The following is a 15668-nucleotide window of genomic DNA, read 5'->3' as shown; positions in this document are numbered from 1 at the left end:
TCATTCTGATTTGCGTATCTCATTTGATGAACACCGATGTCTTCCAGGATTATTTTTTATTCCATCACTGGTTGCGTTTCAGTATTGTTCAGCATTGGCATTGTATGAGGTGTATACAAATTTGTGCGCCAAAACAAGTCAGGCATGGCATCACTTTTGCTCGCACTTTCCTATACTCAACGTATGTCGACATATGCCAAAACACACTTTTATTTTACCAAAGGCGTGTCTTTATTTCATTCCGGAGACATTGCGAACATCTATTCAAGCTTGCGTTCGAGGCGAAGCGTAACAGTACACTTGTTGGGATTGTCAACAACAGCCACTAGTCCCCTACTATTTACTTATCGATGGCTCGCTCAAGCACCGAGAGCTAAACCCTTGTAATTGTTGGAAGTCTCAGTGAATTAATTCCGCCTATCTTGTATATGAGTAATATCAATACCGTTGTGGGGAACAACTTGAAGCATATTATGTCTAGAGCATACAGAAACTTGGAAGTCATTGCCACAATGACACGCTAGGAGCATCGTCGTCCGCCAAGCGCGTTTAAGGCAAGTGCTGCCCGGAAGTTAATCTCGCATAACTTTGCGGTCCTCGTGCCAAAGTATGACAGAAGGATTTCGGTAAGAAGGCGTCACTAGAAGATCTTGCGCCGCACAGATGTACGGTCTATCGATGCAGGACAACGGATAACATTTTATGGATCGGGAACCATATCTGGTTAAGGATCAAATGACAGTCGCGGTTTATGCATTGGTACAGTCGTAGTTATAAATCAGACTAGAAGAGATAAGGTCGGTAGCTAACTGCATTAATGGGCGAGGAAGTAAAGAAAACGAAGCTCAAGGATTCACCTTAGCCACTGATTTCAAAGATGTCTTAGGTAGATCGATGAGGGTGGAAATATCAACAAGGTGCGACAGACTTTCCTGTGATTGTGTGTCTCCATTAGATGGCAAACCTCGGGGTACTAGATGACCATCAGTACAATATGAAGCTCGAAGAGACGTTATAGAAGTCGTAATCTGTACTCTGGAGACCAACATCCCTGACCAAAGGTATCCCGAAAGATCAATTTGATCAATTTGGAAACGCCAAGCGGCAGAGGTTTAGAGGCGCTTGCCTTGTGCTTGTCGTAACCTTAAAAAGCGGAAAGTGTAAGAAGATGCGCGAAGTTTGTCCGACTACAAACCAAAGACAAATAGTTCTCTGGCTACTCACATTGTTCCTCTGCAGCTCAACGTCCTGTGATGCGTTTTTGGCACATACAAAGGTCGCGCGCGGCTCAAACCCTGTCTCAAACCCAGAGAACAATGGCTGTTAATGACACTACCTGACCTAAAGGTTCGTAGACCGAGGTTGCTCGGCTATTCTTCTAGGATGTTTTTTTTTGTAATAATCCAAGCGTTTGAAATTTGGCAACGGGACATTTTGAGGCAAATTCGAGGCATAAATGGGTGGTTGAGGCAATATGGCGACGTACTTGTTTTCTTCAACAATCAGATAAGACATTATTATAGCCATTGTATTCAGTAAGGATTTGAAGGGTGTAAAGTAACTTTCGAATGCTCAACTTGACGATTCTACCTGACAAGTGGGAGTAGGTACTACGCTAGTCGTTCATGATGACAGTTCGGAACATGGTCGGCAGGCCTGTCGGCTAACACGGAAGAGCAAAAATAGATCCGTGACACATGATCATCTGTGACACAGGCCATTGTTAGGCGTGACGTCAGTAGCAAGCGTTCTTTGTACTCTCACAGCGACTACTGAATAGTGGACAATCTGCTGTAAATATTCCGCGCAGGCGCATACGGGAATACAGAGCTACTAATACTCACACTACGTCTATACCCTCCTTCTACTTCAACTTTCTGTGGGCTTGCTTCGGATCACATTTCTAATTGCCCTGACGTTCAAGGCCTAATTCAAGCCCTGACTAATCCGACAACACTGGACACCGTTCTCACACCGCATCGGACTCGTAATACTGGGACACCATGTCCTCCTTCCTAAACAACATATTGGCTCGATCCCCGCTTTCTGCTTCCTTCCCTCAGTCCGATTCCCCATCTCCTTCCTCCAAACCTCTCATGGATGACGAATACGCCAAGAAGCTGACATCCGCGATGCCTGAATCAGAAAAGTGCGAGTTGAGGGTCGAGGGGATGACATGTGGGGCGTGTGTTGAGGTGCGTCTATCTTATTCTGTTCTTGCAGATTCCAATCTCCACTCCAGGCAATCGAAGGCATGCTTAGGGACCAGAAGGGCATCCATTCAGTCAAAGTGGCTCTTCTTGCAGAGCGGGCGGTTATTGAGTACGATCCTCTGCACTGGACAGTAGTGAAACTCGTAAATGTAAGCCAAACTTCATATTTTATGCAAATCTCAAAACCCATTTTTCTGTGCAGGAAATTTCTGATATTGGGTTCGATGCTACATTAATACCACCCGCACGAGCCGACACTGTCCAACTCAAAATATATGGGATGACCTGTGCAGCGTGTACCAATTCTATCGAAACAGGCCTTTCCGCTTTACCAGGTATCACGGGTGTTGCTGTTTCCCTTGCCACGGAAACCTGCGTCGTCAATTTTGATCGTGCAATTATCACACCTCGAGAAATGGTTGGGCATATTGAGGACATGGGCTTCGATGCCATTCTCTCAGACCAACAGGATGCCACTCAACTTCAGTCTTTGACTAGGATGAAAGAAGTTTTAGAATGGCGTTCACGTTTCATATGGAGCTTAGCTTTCGCCGTTCCCGTCTTCTTCCTACATATGATCGGTCCTAGGATCCCTGGTGTTAGGGATGTTCTTGCATATCGCCTTTTCAGTGCCATCTATTTGGGGGATGTTCTGGCATTCATTATCACCACACCCTCCCAATTTTGGATTGGTGCCAGATTTTACAGGAATGCATATAAATCCCTCAAGCACGGGTCAGCTACTATGGACGTGCTAATTGTTCTAGGAACATCAGCTGCGTATTTCTATTCTGTTTTCTCCATGCTCGCGGCCATGTTCAACACAACACCTGACTATCGCCCACATCTTTTCTTCGAAACAAGTACTATGCTCTTTATGTTCGTTTCTCTGGGCCGGTACCTGGAAAACAAAGCCAAGGGCAGGACAAGTGCGGCTCTTACGGATTTGATGTCCCTTGCTCCATCTATGGCCACCATTTATACCGACGCCCCGGCTTGCACACAGGAAAAGAGAATCCCAACGGAACTTGTCGAAGTCGGCGATACCGTCAAGCTAGTACCCGGAGACAAAATACCAGCGGACGGCAATGTTATTCGTGGGTCATCCAGTGTTGACGAAAGTGCGATCACTGGTGAAGCTCTTCCTGTCACCAAACTTGTTGGAGATTCAGTAATCGGAGGTACCGTCAATGGTTTGGGCACTTTCGATATGGTTGTCACCCGTGCAGGCAAGGACACTGCTCTATCACAAATTGTCCGCCTGGTCGAGGAAGCACAAACATCAAAGGCACCTATACAAGCTTTTGCAGACAAAGTTGCAGGCCATTTCGTTCCTACAGTTATTAGCCTCTCAGCTCTAACGCTACTTGCATGGTTACTCCTTAGCTACTTTGTCGATGATGATCATCTGCCGAAGATGTTCCACATGCACGGTACCAGTAAACTGGCGGTATGCTTGCAGATGTGCATCAGTGTAATTGTCGTTGCGTGCCCATGTGCGCTTGGTTTAGCTACGCCTACTGCTATTATGGTTGGTACCGGTATAGGCGCGAAGAACGGGATTCTCATCAAAGGCGGTCGAGCACTCGAGGCAAGTAAAAGCATTAAACACGTCTTGGTCGACAAGACAGGCACTGTGACAGTTGGCAAACTCACTGTCGTGGGTATGCACTGGGTACCCGCTCCGGGTTTGATCTCGAACACGGAGTTGTATGCTGGAGACACTGACCTGGAAGGATTCTGTGCTGATGGAGTCACGAGTCGCAAACAAATCATTGCTATGGTCAGTGCCACTGAAGCTAGGTCCGAGCACCCACTCGCGAAGGCTATTGCTACCTATGGCAAAGAGCTTCTCGGTACATCGGGTCCTCAAGCTGATGTACAAGGTTTCGAGAGTGTCACTGGCCAAGGCGTACGGGCTAAAATCACTTGTCAGGGCAAGAGCGCTACACTGTTAGTTGGCAGTGCGGCGTTTGTGACTATGAGTGGCGAAGGAAGCCTTCTTGACGCAAACAGAGATTATGCGCACCAATATATCCCGTCGTCACTTCTAGCCTATGAAGAACAGGAAACTTCTGTGGGACGCACAATCATCTTTGTGTCCTTGGTCCCAAACTCTGGCAAGGCCGTTCACCCACAGCCATTACTTGCGGTATCGCTGGCGGACGCACCAAAGCCCTCAAGCCGGCATGCAATCATGGCTCTCGAGAAAATGGGCATTGAAGTGGGTATGTTGACTGGTGACGGAAAATCCACCGCTATTGCTATCGCCAAGCAAGTGGGCATTCGTCCGGAAAATGTAACTGCTGGCATGAGTCCAAAAGGGAAGGCGTCGATTGTGACGGAGATGATGGAAAGATACGGGGGTGGTATTGCGATGGTTAGTATCAACATTTCCTCTGAAACCGTACCGCAACTCTTACTGTCTCTTTCAAATAGGTCGGAGATGGAATCAACGATTCCCCTGCCCTTGTTGCTGCTACCGTTGGCATTGCACTTTCTTCTGGGACATCTGTAGCCATCGAAGCCGCCGACATTGTACTTATGCGCTCTGATCTTCTCGACGTTGTAGCTGCCCTCCACCTGTCTCGCAAAATCTTTTCCGTCATCCGACGGAACCTCATTTGGGCATGCATATATAATGTACTCGGCATTCCTCTGGCAATGGGCTTCTTCCTGCCTTTCGGATTATACATGCACCCGATGTTAGCAGGCGCTGCGATGGCATTTTCATCTGTAAGCGTTGTATGTTCATCCCTTACACTCAAGTGGTGGACCCGCCCCATGGACAGTGTTATGCCGGAGGAAAGGCTTGCAAGGTTCGGCTCTCGCGGAGGCGTTGCACTCGCTGCTACGCCCACTGCAGGCCTTGCCACAGCAGATAGTGGCGCCGGGTGGACGGGCATGTTCATGGATAGCGCAGCAAGCGTTCTGGATACGGCTAGGGTGAGGGCGTTCGGAAACCTGTTCAGCGCCGGTGTGAGGCAACCTGAGGCATATGGATATAGCCAGCTACCTGTGGAAATGGAGCAGACGCGCAACCAGGGTCAGACTGGACTCGACAGAAGTCCGGTTTAATTTTGAGTATTGTCTAAGTAAGTTGTAAGATTATCTGGTGGTTCGTTTCGTTCTTTAGATTGTCCATTTCGTTCATTAATCTCATTGCTGTTGTTTATTAATCTTTTGGAATTGTTAGGACCAGTAGCAGTAGTATTTATACTCCTTTGTTTCATGGGTCTTCGTGTAATATTTCAATAAAAAGGACTTCCCAAGAAATTGACTTGACCATTGGGAGCTGCCTGAAATTGCCATATGTTGATGTACGTACAAGTAGAGCGCGGGTACATGTGTGCGTCACCCCTTTCTTCGGATCCGCCCAATCCCACCCACTTTGCTTTGCCGGACCCCAACGGGCCTCATACAACCTCCGTAAATCAAACCTGTTGTCCGATATCCTGATAAATCTAACGCACGCCTTCGCACAACTGATCTTCAGATTTGTTGAAGGAAGTTAACAGGAGCCGTGCTTTGTTTGTAACCTAATGGGATCGAACAGAGTCGGCAGCGTGTTTCTAGGCGACTTCCAACGCCATCGGCATCTCTCCTCTTCGACGCACAGTAACAGCCCGCCTTCCTCTCCACCACCCACGAGTGCAGGAGGCAGCAGCGGCAACACCATTGCAGGAGTTTTCTCATTTCATCAGCCCCAGCATCAGCAGTTGGCTACTGCAGCTGAGGAGATTGACAACATTGACATGGAGTTCGATGGAAACAAGAACGCAGCACCACCTGCTCAACGACAGGGTGTATCAGATGGCTCTGCGCATTCTGGAATAGAGCACATAAAACCGGGCAAAGTGGACCCTGTGTTGGCGCTAGAGCTCCGTTTGCGGTGGCTAGAGGCGTTGATACTGGGCATGAAACATCAAGATAGTGTTGCATCGTTGGGCCGAAAAGGCAAGGCTAGAGAAGAATTCGCTGGCACTGCAAACTTAAAAAATGGGGAAACGTTGATGCGACTTACAAAGAACGTCGAAAGCGGGCTAGGGAAAGTTGTAGAGGGCAACGATGGTTTAAGAAAGTTCATGAGCAATTGTACGTTTCTCATTCAACACTTTGGTTCAGAATCTCTTTTGCCCGCTTTTTTGTGTCCTTTTTACGGTTCCCTCTTCTTGCGGTATTTTAACAATGATGAACTTAACATAAACAACGCAAACATTACCAGATGACCAAAATGCCCACCTCTTAACCCCTTCTTTCGCGCTGTCCGGCATACTGCCCGATCCCCCAACATACGATGACATGACAGCCGAAGAATTAAACGCCCTTTTGGTCGAGATGGAGCCCGATATACGCTCAGCTGACAGAGACATGCTTGAGATAGATGCACTGGAAAAGAAAGGCGTAACTGGCGCAGGAAGTCTTCCAGGTAAACTTATCGTGTTATTGATTTTAAACAAGTCCGTGAAAACAATTATTACAGAATACGAACGACTGGAACCCCGCCTAAAATCGTTGCTAGAGGCCTATGAGGAAGACGCGAAGCTTGCAGCATCTCTCGAGATGCGAATATCATCCTTGGTCGAACGCCACACAACATATGTAATTCAATTTCTTTTGGCTTGCTGTATTTACTGACATTACATCTCTACACAGGTCGACACTCTGTCCGAACTGTTTGTTGCTTGGGATGACACCCTGACTGAGGCGGAAGATAAGCTCGCCGTCAAGGAACGTGAAAAGGCAGAACGACTTCGACTAGGTTTCGAGTGAGACCTATTCTTCCCGGCACTCGTACTTACACTGTTTTCTATTTAACGTTCGAAGGATCTTAATTGCATCTTTTTTTCTTTTCAAGCATCTTCAATGCCTTCGGGTTTAAATTTTATTCTTAAATTCATACAGGTCATATCTTCTAAAATCTCCATCAATGACGCCAGAAACAAAGGATCAAACTTCTTCTATAATGACTCAAGAATGCGACATTTTTGGCTACGCTGCAAGGTAGAAACTATGTCAGGCAGCAGACTTTACTCAGGCTCGTGAACAACATCAAGCTTTCAAGACCATCCGAAATGAAGGGCAGCATGGCCAACGCATCGTCATTTGTTCCATCCTACATTAATATGACGATTGTCAAACATCGATTCCTACACGAATAACATTACATAAACACGAGATAAATATTCGCCTCAATTTCTACCAACTCTCTACCTCAAGCCAACAACAAATTGCGGATCGATCAGAGCATCAGTGCCTCAGCAGCTGCTTCACGATTTACTGTGCCCGACTTCGAGTATACCTTTCTGCGCTTTCCTCGACTCAGGTAAGGGCTGTCGTCTTCATTCTTGATGTAGTAAGACCAGTCGGCTGTAGTGTCCGTCTCTGTGCGAGAATACCCATTTCCCAAAAAGGCGAACCGGTTTCCTGTGTACTTGATGTCCCAATCGTCGTATCTTGGTTCGGCGATAGCTTCTTGGAAGTGCATGCTGCTTCCTGGCCACAGTGCAGTGACTTTGCCAGTAGCGCTGTCGGCCTTATACCAGGACCTACATTCTTGATGCCAGACCGTGCTCTTCATGAACTCGTCCTTATAATCGACGAAGTCTTCCACAGCCTCGAGCTTTGGAGCGAAGCTGTGGATGTTCTCCGTTTGCCATCGGTCAATTAACTTGCAAATGTAATCTGCCTGTGCCTCTGAAAAAAATTGAGTCAATCTTCCTTCTCATAATTTATTAAAGGGACTCACCTATCGCAACTAGAACTGGACCATTTCCGACAGGACTGTTGGGACCCACAAACATGAGATAGTTCGGGAATCCATGTGCGGCCATTCCGAGGTACGATTTGGACTCTTTCGACCAAGCTTCGCGAAGGTCGATTCCGTTTGAGCCAATAATAGGAAACCGAGGGACATAGGAGGTGTCGAAACCCGTCGCGCAAATCAACACGTCAACAGGATGCTCTTGACCATCCTGGCCGATGCATCCCTTTTCGGTTATCTCTTTGATGGTCCCGAAAACAAGGTCTACCTTCTCTGATGTGAGGGTCTCGAGATAGTTGATGCCCGGAGTTATTCTGCGACATCCAACAGACCAACTGGGAATGATCAATTTTTGTAGATTCTCGTCAGGGACCTTTTCCTTCATCATTCCAACAGTGGCTTCAAATGTGGCCTTCTGGACGTCAGAATCTGCGATGAACATGGTGAAGAACGAATTCAAAGTGGATTCCATCTCCTTGCGGTATTGTAATAGGGCATTTGGGTCGGTCTCAAAAACGCGGCGTTCTTCATCGGAGTAAACGCGTTGGTCTATGCTCTGAGCTGGAAAGACCCAAGCAGGACCACGCAAAAACGCAGTAATCTTGCTCGCCTGAGAGCTAATAGCTGGAAGGACTTGAATTCCGGAAGATCTGCATCACCCAAATGTGAGTGTGAAGCGTCATTAGCCCAAAAATATTGACTAGCTTACCCATTCCCAATCACGCCAACGTGTTTTCCACGAAGGTCGATCGAAGCGTCCCAATTGGCGGTGTGCACAAGTTTGCCTTTGTATGTTTCGATACCAGATATTTCGGGCCACTTCCATGCATTGAGAACTCCGCCCGCATTTACAAGAATGTCGCAGGTGTCGCGGATAATGCTGCCGTCAGCCAAATTGGTGATTTCAACAGTCCACCTTCCTTTCTTCGCGTCCCATACGGCTTTGGTGACTTTGTGCCTCAGTTCTATATATTTCCCAAGGTCGTACTTCTCAGAAAAATGACGGAAGTAATGGTAGACCTCTTCTGCACCAGCATATACTGACGACCAGCTGGGGTTGGGTTCAAAGCTCCAAGTATAGACGTGGGCTGCAATATCGCATGCACACCTAGAACGTTTAACTGTTAGCAGGGTTACGGCAATGGGAATGAAACGTACCCTGGATATCTATTCTCGTACCAAGTGCCGGAGACCCCGTCGTTCTTCTCGTACAAAACCAAATCAAAATTCTCAAAGGAGCGCTGCAGCTTGTATGCGAGTAGAAGCCCGGATGCGCCTGCTCCGATACATATCACTTTGACAGGACGTTCATAGTGTATCGGTTTGTCGTGTCTGTGGTGTGCGCTGAGAGGAGTTGGTGTAGAAGAAAGAGGAATGCTGTCGTTGGCCATGTTACTGATATGTGTGGGCTGATGCTAATACTCAGACTGAATTATTGCAGATTATATAGCTGAGGAAGTCGCCGATTGACTCGGTTATTTCTGAGTTGTAACATTTGCAGTGGTTCACCACAAAATACTATCAAGGAGGAAGTCTGCATCGGGCCGAAATCTTCGGCGGTATCTAACGAGGTAACTGGAATTACATCCTTCGAACCAGGAACTTTAGCCAAAAATTTTTATCATAACGGACTAAGAACTAAGTGGGTATGTCGTTTATCACTGGTAGCATCGTAGGAGGGCAATCGCCAATCCTGTAGAAATGAATTGAGGGAGACCCTGTCTGGCCAATGATTATACCAGGTAAGGCCGCCCTGGCAAGTGGAGTCATTAATTGTCGTAGTGGAATCTGATTTTAATACCAAGTATTCGGTAGGATATTTCTGTGGGCATTCTGTAGGGATACATCTCATTTTTTGTCTGACCTTGTGTTTGTAAATTGTAAATTGACGCAACTTTCTGAATCGGGTAAACTGCGATTTCCCGCCATGGCAATAGACGCTCACGGTGACATCGAAAAGTGCCGAATATGGGTCATAATCTTACGTCCCTGAAAATGATCTAGTATACGATAGATCATGTAAGTGCTCTCTGTTGGCATCCTTACGGAATCATACACACCGATTTCTACCTATGGAGTATGCCGACTTCAACGATCTTCACTCTTCTCTCATGAGCGATAGCGGCACTAAACATAGGCCTCTCATTGTAACTCCTTTGAATTACAACGATTGAGGAATTATAACATTCCGCTAAAGACGTCGTACCCCTTGAAATGAAACAGTTTGTTGGGCCTATGTTTAGGCTTCGTAGTAGTATCCTTTCCACAAGAATTGCACATCATACTGGAGTGTTATGTGCTTTACTCGGAGTGATGCCATTCTTCGTCATTTTGCCATGGCTTTTCAGCGAGTGTTGGCATCCCGAACAAGATACCATGACAATTCAGCTATTGACGGCGTGTGGAAAACGGAGCCTGAGGACCTCACTTTGTCCATCTCTTTGACCCCGAGTTCAGTGTTAAAACGCCGGTGCTCCTTGGTATTATATTACCCTCTGAGGATGTTATACCAACATCTGGTCTAAAAGATGAGAGTTCAACTTGCTTTAGTAGTAAGCCGAGGGTCTTGATTCCGACATAAGATTAGGATCATGTTTCAAAATCTCGGCCTTCATGAAATGCAATGCTTCAAATTAAGTAATGTAATCTTTGCGATGTTGACTTGAACCATAGTTTTCTACGGGAGAGAGGCATGTTTTAAAAAAACCAAACTACGGTAGGACAGCTCATAGTAGACCGTATTTTCAAGGTACAGTTACGCAGTCAATCGGTCGTACAGCCGACGAACCGATAGTGCCAAGCGGTATCTTGTATCTTCTCATGGACTGATGATAGCTAGTCCTTCTGATACCATCGACCACAATACCGACGTAGTCTGCGGAGATAGAAATAGCGTAAAATTGCGGAGAATCGGGTTTTGACCCGAGTCTGTCTGATAATGTATCTTCCTACTATCTATTCCAGGATTTACTCCACAAAAGTTTCCTCGATTCAGCGTTGTTTTGATCACAATAATTAAACTTTTGAACTCTGGGTTCAGTATTGCCCATTGACAAGCTGTCACAACTGAATCCACATTTTGCGCAAATCTTAGAAACAACTTTCAAGGAAAAAATATGCATGGGTTGAAACATTATTATAAATGATGGATGAACGAGGACGAGAGAAACAGGCTGACAGCTTGTGAGTGTGTCATCCGCAGGCTAATGGGCATCCGTGAGGATGGCGAAAAATTATCCATTTGACGGGACATCATTCACTGCCTACTAACTAACTACTACTACGATAATTAAGATACAATGACAGTCTCATGATCAAACCAATTTTAGACCAACAATATGATAGTAAGTATCGCGGACATTAAATTGGGCGTCTAAAGTGTATTACATGTATACTAGTATAGGCAATACCATGCATGCTGTTTGGAGTTAGCAATCAGTTGATTTGGCGCTACTTAATATCTCTCACTTAAGCAATCGAAGTGTTTTCATCCAATTCTGTATCACAGTACGAGACGCCGGGGGATCTGCGTTCTACTAGGAGGCATAGATGAAGAGTGGAATTATACCCGGGTGCCCACTGCTCCTCCTTAGTGCAGAATGATAATTTTAGTTAAATCAGATACTTCATAATCCATTGTTCCGTTGAAATTGTAAGTAAAATATATTTCATCGATATTATGTATGATGATGATTCAAGTTCAAAAGGTGAAATCAATCACATCAAACAAACGCTCATCCCGCAAGACGTACACACGACACTTGTCTCATGATATATAAATGCTACGAAGAGTGAATCACATTTGCTCCTACATTCAAGGCGAGACGGGACGAGTACCGACGCATGATTTTGAACCCGTACACCATAGACACCTTGTAACTTTGGTGCCGGGGCGGATTATTCTTAGTATGATTTCCCCTCCCATTAAGGTCTGTCCGAAAACTAAGGTATAGATGATTAATATCTGTGATAAGAGTTATCATCGGGAACTTAGGCAAGATTTATATGGGAAGATCATACAGGGGCCCTCGTAGGCAGGTTCTTGAACAACGTTCACAAGGCCGTCAGATAGTTGGGTTAATCATGGCCTCTCTAAACGGATGTAAGAACCCAATGTACAAAGATAACCAAGATGAGTATCAACACACGGGAGGTTGCACTGATGAACCGGAGGCCAGAGTGAAGAAGTATCCTTCCTCCGGAAATGAGTACCCAGGGCTTTACCAATGCTAAGAATGCAATCGCTGAATGCATCAATGGGTAAATTTGGGCCTATTAGTAGCGGGGTGGATGGGGCTGACTGCATGTAATGGTGCCAGGAGAAATTCACGATATCATTTGCAATCCCTCCGTGTTTAGGGCATCATCAATACTAAGCTCTCGGCCTGTCAGAATCGCTCAAGCATGTAGTTATCTGGCAAAATATGTAAGCCACTGTTACCTTACTAAGACAGTTTGTAAAACATCAACTTATACCAGGAAACTTGGTAATAATTGTGGAGAAGTTGATTAGGTCTACGCCGAAAAACTTGTTAATAGCTTTGATGACACCTCCATCAATGATTTGAACAAATCCTGAAGCCTAACCTTGCTAGTGACCTGATGTTCGGTAAGTCGGGCAGTAGTAAAGTCCCATATGGTTATGGAAAAAGTCGCACCTAGACTTGCTTTCCCTGCTATAAAGCACCCAGCACTGGGAGAGACGAAGAAGCTAAAATTTGGGAGGTTATAATGATTTCCTCAAGACCAATCGACCGCTGCAAGTTTTTTCGAAGAAGAAAGTTAGAAACATCGCGAAGTTTGGGTCACACATGAATTAAACAGATTCCCACGCATCTGATGACCGTTTGGTGACGTCAGTACTTCAGTTACCGTTCACGACAGTCATAAACTTATATTCGCTTGATGAGCACCGTTAGTGCAATAGGAAAGCTTTTGTATTTTCTGTAATCTTAACGAGAGCATGTTCATTCGAGTAGAGCTAGTTTGAGACCATGCCTTCATTAGTCAGCGCAATCTGTCATGGCACAAAACTGGAACATATCTGACTACGTCTCCAACATACAGTACACCAGGTGGCAGGAATCCAACTGGGACAAACAGACTTCTTAAGTATGACTGTCGTCTCCCTTTCTCGAAGTTTATGTCATATTCAAGATATAAACATCATTTGAAAATCATGACCAATTACAAAAGTTATTTGTATCTGCTATGAAATGTTATTTATTGAAGCCAGTGTTGTTACAATAAAACTAAAATATCGTCATTAATATCGTGTACATTTCTATCTTCAAGTGAATCAAGTAAAATAATGGTGGTATCATGTTTGCTGAGCCAGGAGTGGTTCTGGTAATTTCAAGTAGAGATAAAGAGACCAAAGGCTCGTAACGCTGTTTCTCCTCTAAATCCACAGACGTCGGAATATCGTAATCACCTCGAGTAGTCGATTGATTGATTGATCTGGTTTTTCCTCTGTCGTTTCTGAACCAAGGCGTATGAGCCGTGATGAGGGCAGGATAGGACAATAGCTCGAGCAGAGCCACTAAACATTATCGGAAGGGGTTGTCTTTTTGCTGGCCTTCGCAGCCTTCTTCGCAGCTTCATGTCGCTCTTTTTCTATCCAAGCAGGTGCATCCTTAATGGCTTCAAAAGGACGAACTTTGTATGCCATAAGGTATCCTTGAAGAGCTGCCATCGAGAACTCGCGTTCTGGAATGATCTCGGCAAACTGCATAGCGAGAGCCGCGACTTCGGCCGCTGACAGCTGAGGTCCACGAGCACGGTGTGAGCTGCCGTTGAAAATGACAGGCTCGGGGTCAGAAGATACGGTAGAACCAGCATCTGACGACGAGGATGATGATAGGAGGGTGGTCTTTTCGTCGACAGATGTGTATCCGGAATCATCAGCCGGCTTTGCCTTTATATCGATCGCCTTCTTCTCATTTTCTTCGCGTTCTTCTTTTTCAGAGTCAGGAAGGTAGAAACAACGGTAAAGTTCCCGGGCTTGAAATTTGCTCGCCAATTTGAAGTGAATATGGATATCCATGCGTCCAGGCCGGCAGAGAGCAGGGTCAAGAGCAGAGTACTTGTTCGTAGTTGCAAATAGAATACGTCCTTCCTGTGCGCCAACGCCATCAAGTGCGTTTAGAAGACCGCTGAGAGTAACCCTGCTCGTTGTGGGGGCAAATGGAGTCGACGCCTGGCTCTTCTTTTCATCATCCTCTTCCGGGTTTTCTTTATCATCTTCGGGATCCAAATCGCGATGTAAGGTCTGGTTGAAGGCAGCATCAATATCCTCCATTAGGGCAATGCATTTCTCTAGAAAAAATATTCTAAGTCATGTCGCCCCAAAATGAAAACGATAAAGCATACCAGGTAGATTTGAAATTAGGTCACTGAGGGCAGTATCGTCCAATAGAGAACGAGAAAGGGAGATGATATAAACATCCAAACCGAGTTCACCAGCCAAGCTGTGGATGATACTCGTCTTTCCAGATCCGGGAGCCCCATACTGTCAAAGGAAGAAATTCAGTCGAAACCCATGGGATACGTAGCGCGAAAACAACATACAAGAAGATAACCCCTGCGGAAAGGAATGCCTCTAGCAGAATACCACGATTTGCTGGCCATGAAGTCTCGAGCATCGTCGATGAGTAGGTCCTTGACACCTGGGTCCAAGACAATAGAGGTCAAGGGGCGTTTAGGACGAGATGCAATGTGATTCCAGTTATTGTTGCAATCAGAACTATAGATGGATATAGTATTTTGCTGAGCCTCCTGGTATGTTTTCTTTGCCTCGATCAAAAGCTCGTTGAGTACTTTATGAGTGGTAGACATTATGCTTTTCAAGAAAAAAGGTATGATAAGTACATAGAGAACGAGCAACAGTAACAACGAAAACGTACCAGAGTTCGATAACTTCTTCGCGACGGTTATAGTAACCCTGTCTTATCACCCTGGTCACACGCACCCAGCGTCGCTTGTACCAAAAAGAGTGAACTGTGGACTCTGAAGGGAGGTAGGCCAATGGACGATTGCCATGGGCGATGGAATTGGGATCTTCGTCTTCTCCTTCAATCATAACAGCATTTGAACTGAGGTTGAAAGTTCGTGTGCTAATCTGAACATCACGGGCGGTTTCTATACATCAAATTCAGTTAGCAATTAAAATCGTTAATTAGAACATAAAACTCACTCCACGAGGGTTGCTTAGAGAGCCAAACCATCATCCAGTCTAAACAATATTTATGTTATAGGTCAATTTACTTTGTGTATCATAGAACTGATGCTCACCATAACTAGAATCATCTTCCTCGAATCTCGCAGTGATGAAGAATGAATTATAGAGTTTGGTGTAGAGATATAAACACAGGCGCCTGCAACTCTCCAAGGCACTTCCAAAGACAATGAGTTTCAGCCAATCGCGCAGGGCCGAGAAGGAAACCAGAAAGCCGATCAAAGAAGAAATATCTGTAGGGATCCCAGGCGTTTGAGTAGCATCTGACGAGAGTGTGGAGTTTGACCCCGTAGAGTTAATGCATCCTGAGTACTGGTCAGAGATGCCACTGGTGGTGACCGCAGACAAAAATTGCTGGGCAAGGAGAAGTGGGGAAGCCATATGAGCCGCTACGCAACTGAAGGCGGGGAGAATGTGTAAGTGACACGAGGAGCAAGGCCATCTTTAAGTAGTG

At 45.7% G+C, this 15668-nt stretch overlaps 4 protein-coding genes across 4 annotated transcripts; 2 read left to right on the top strand and 2 right to left on the bottom strand.

Annotated features, from left to right (window-relative positions):
- Positions 1-2003: 2003 nt before the first annotated feature.
- JR316_0007940 (Copper-transporting ATPase HMA5) lies at positions 2004-5291 on the top strand (the record flags this gene model as incomplete). Its single annotated transcript, XM_047893660.1, has 4 exons — positions 2004-2195; positions 2243-2362; positions 2416-4593; positions 4653-5291. 4 exons carry the CDS (start codon positions 2004-2006, stop codon positions 5289-5291), a joined length of 3129 nt encoding a protein of 1042 aa, XP_047746975.1.
- A 464-nt stretch (positions 5292-5755) lies between these two features.
- Positions 5756-6986, top strand: JR316_0007939 (uncharacterized protein; the record flags this gene model as incomplete). The annotated part of the gene is made up of 4 exons (XM_047893659.1): positions 5756-6308; positions 6439-6642; positions 6697-6815; positions 6870-6986. The coding sequence occupies 4 exons, from the start codon at positions 5756-5758 to the stop codon at positions 6984-6986; spliced, it is 993 nt and encodes a 330-aa protein (XP_047746974.1).
- Positions 6987-7455: 469 nt separating this feature from the next.
- On the bottom strand, positions 7456-9368 carry JR316_0007938 (FAD-binding monooxygenase moxY; the record flags this gene model as incomplete). Its single annotated transcript, XM_047893658.1, has 4 exons — positions 7456-7910; positions 7963-8627; positions 8687-9085; positions 9136-9368. 4 exons carry the CDS (start codon positions 9366-9368, stop codon positions 7456-7458), a joined length of 1752 nt encoding a protein of 583 aa, XP_047746973.1.
- Positions 9369-13519: 4151 nt separating this feature from the next.
- JR316_0007937 (putative mitochondrial chaperone BCS1-A) lies at positions 13520-15595 on the bottom strand (the record flags this gene model as incomplete). Its single annotated transcript, XM_047893657.1, has 6 exons — positions 13520-14295; positions 14350-14488; positions 14548-14818; positions 14883-15117; positions 15173-15211; positions 15271-15595. The coding sequence occupies 6 exons, from the start codon at positions 15593-15595 to the stop codon at positions 13520-13522; spliced, it is 1785 nt and encodes a 594-aa protein (XP_047746972.1).
- Between the last annotated feature and the right edge of the window lie 73 nt (positions 15596-15668).

The sequence above is a fragment of the Psilocybe cubensis genome, chromosome 7, assembly GCF_017499595.1.
Source record: "Psilocybe cubensis strain MGC-MH-2018 chromosome 7, whole genome shotgun sequence".
NCBI classification, from domain to species: domain Eukaryota; kingdom Fungi; phylum Basidiomycota; class Agaricomycetes; order Agaricales; family Agrocybaceae; genus Psilocybe; species Psilocybe cubensis.
Note: the sequence above shows the minus strand (reverse complement) of the source record. Positions and strands in the feature narration are given on the sequence as shown.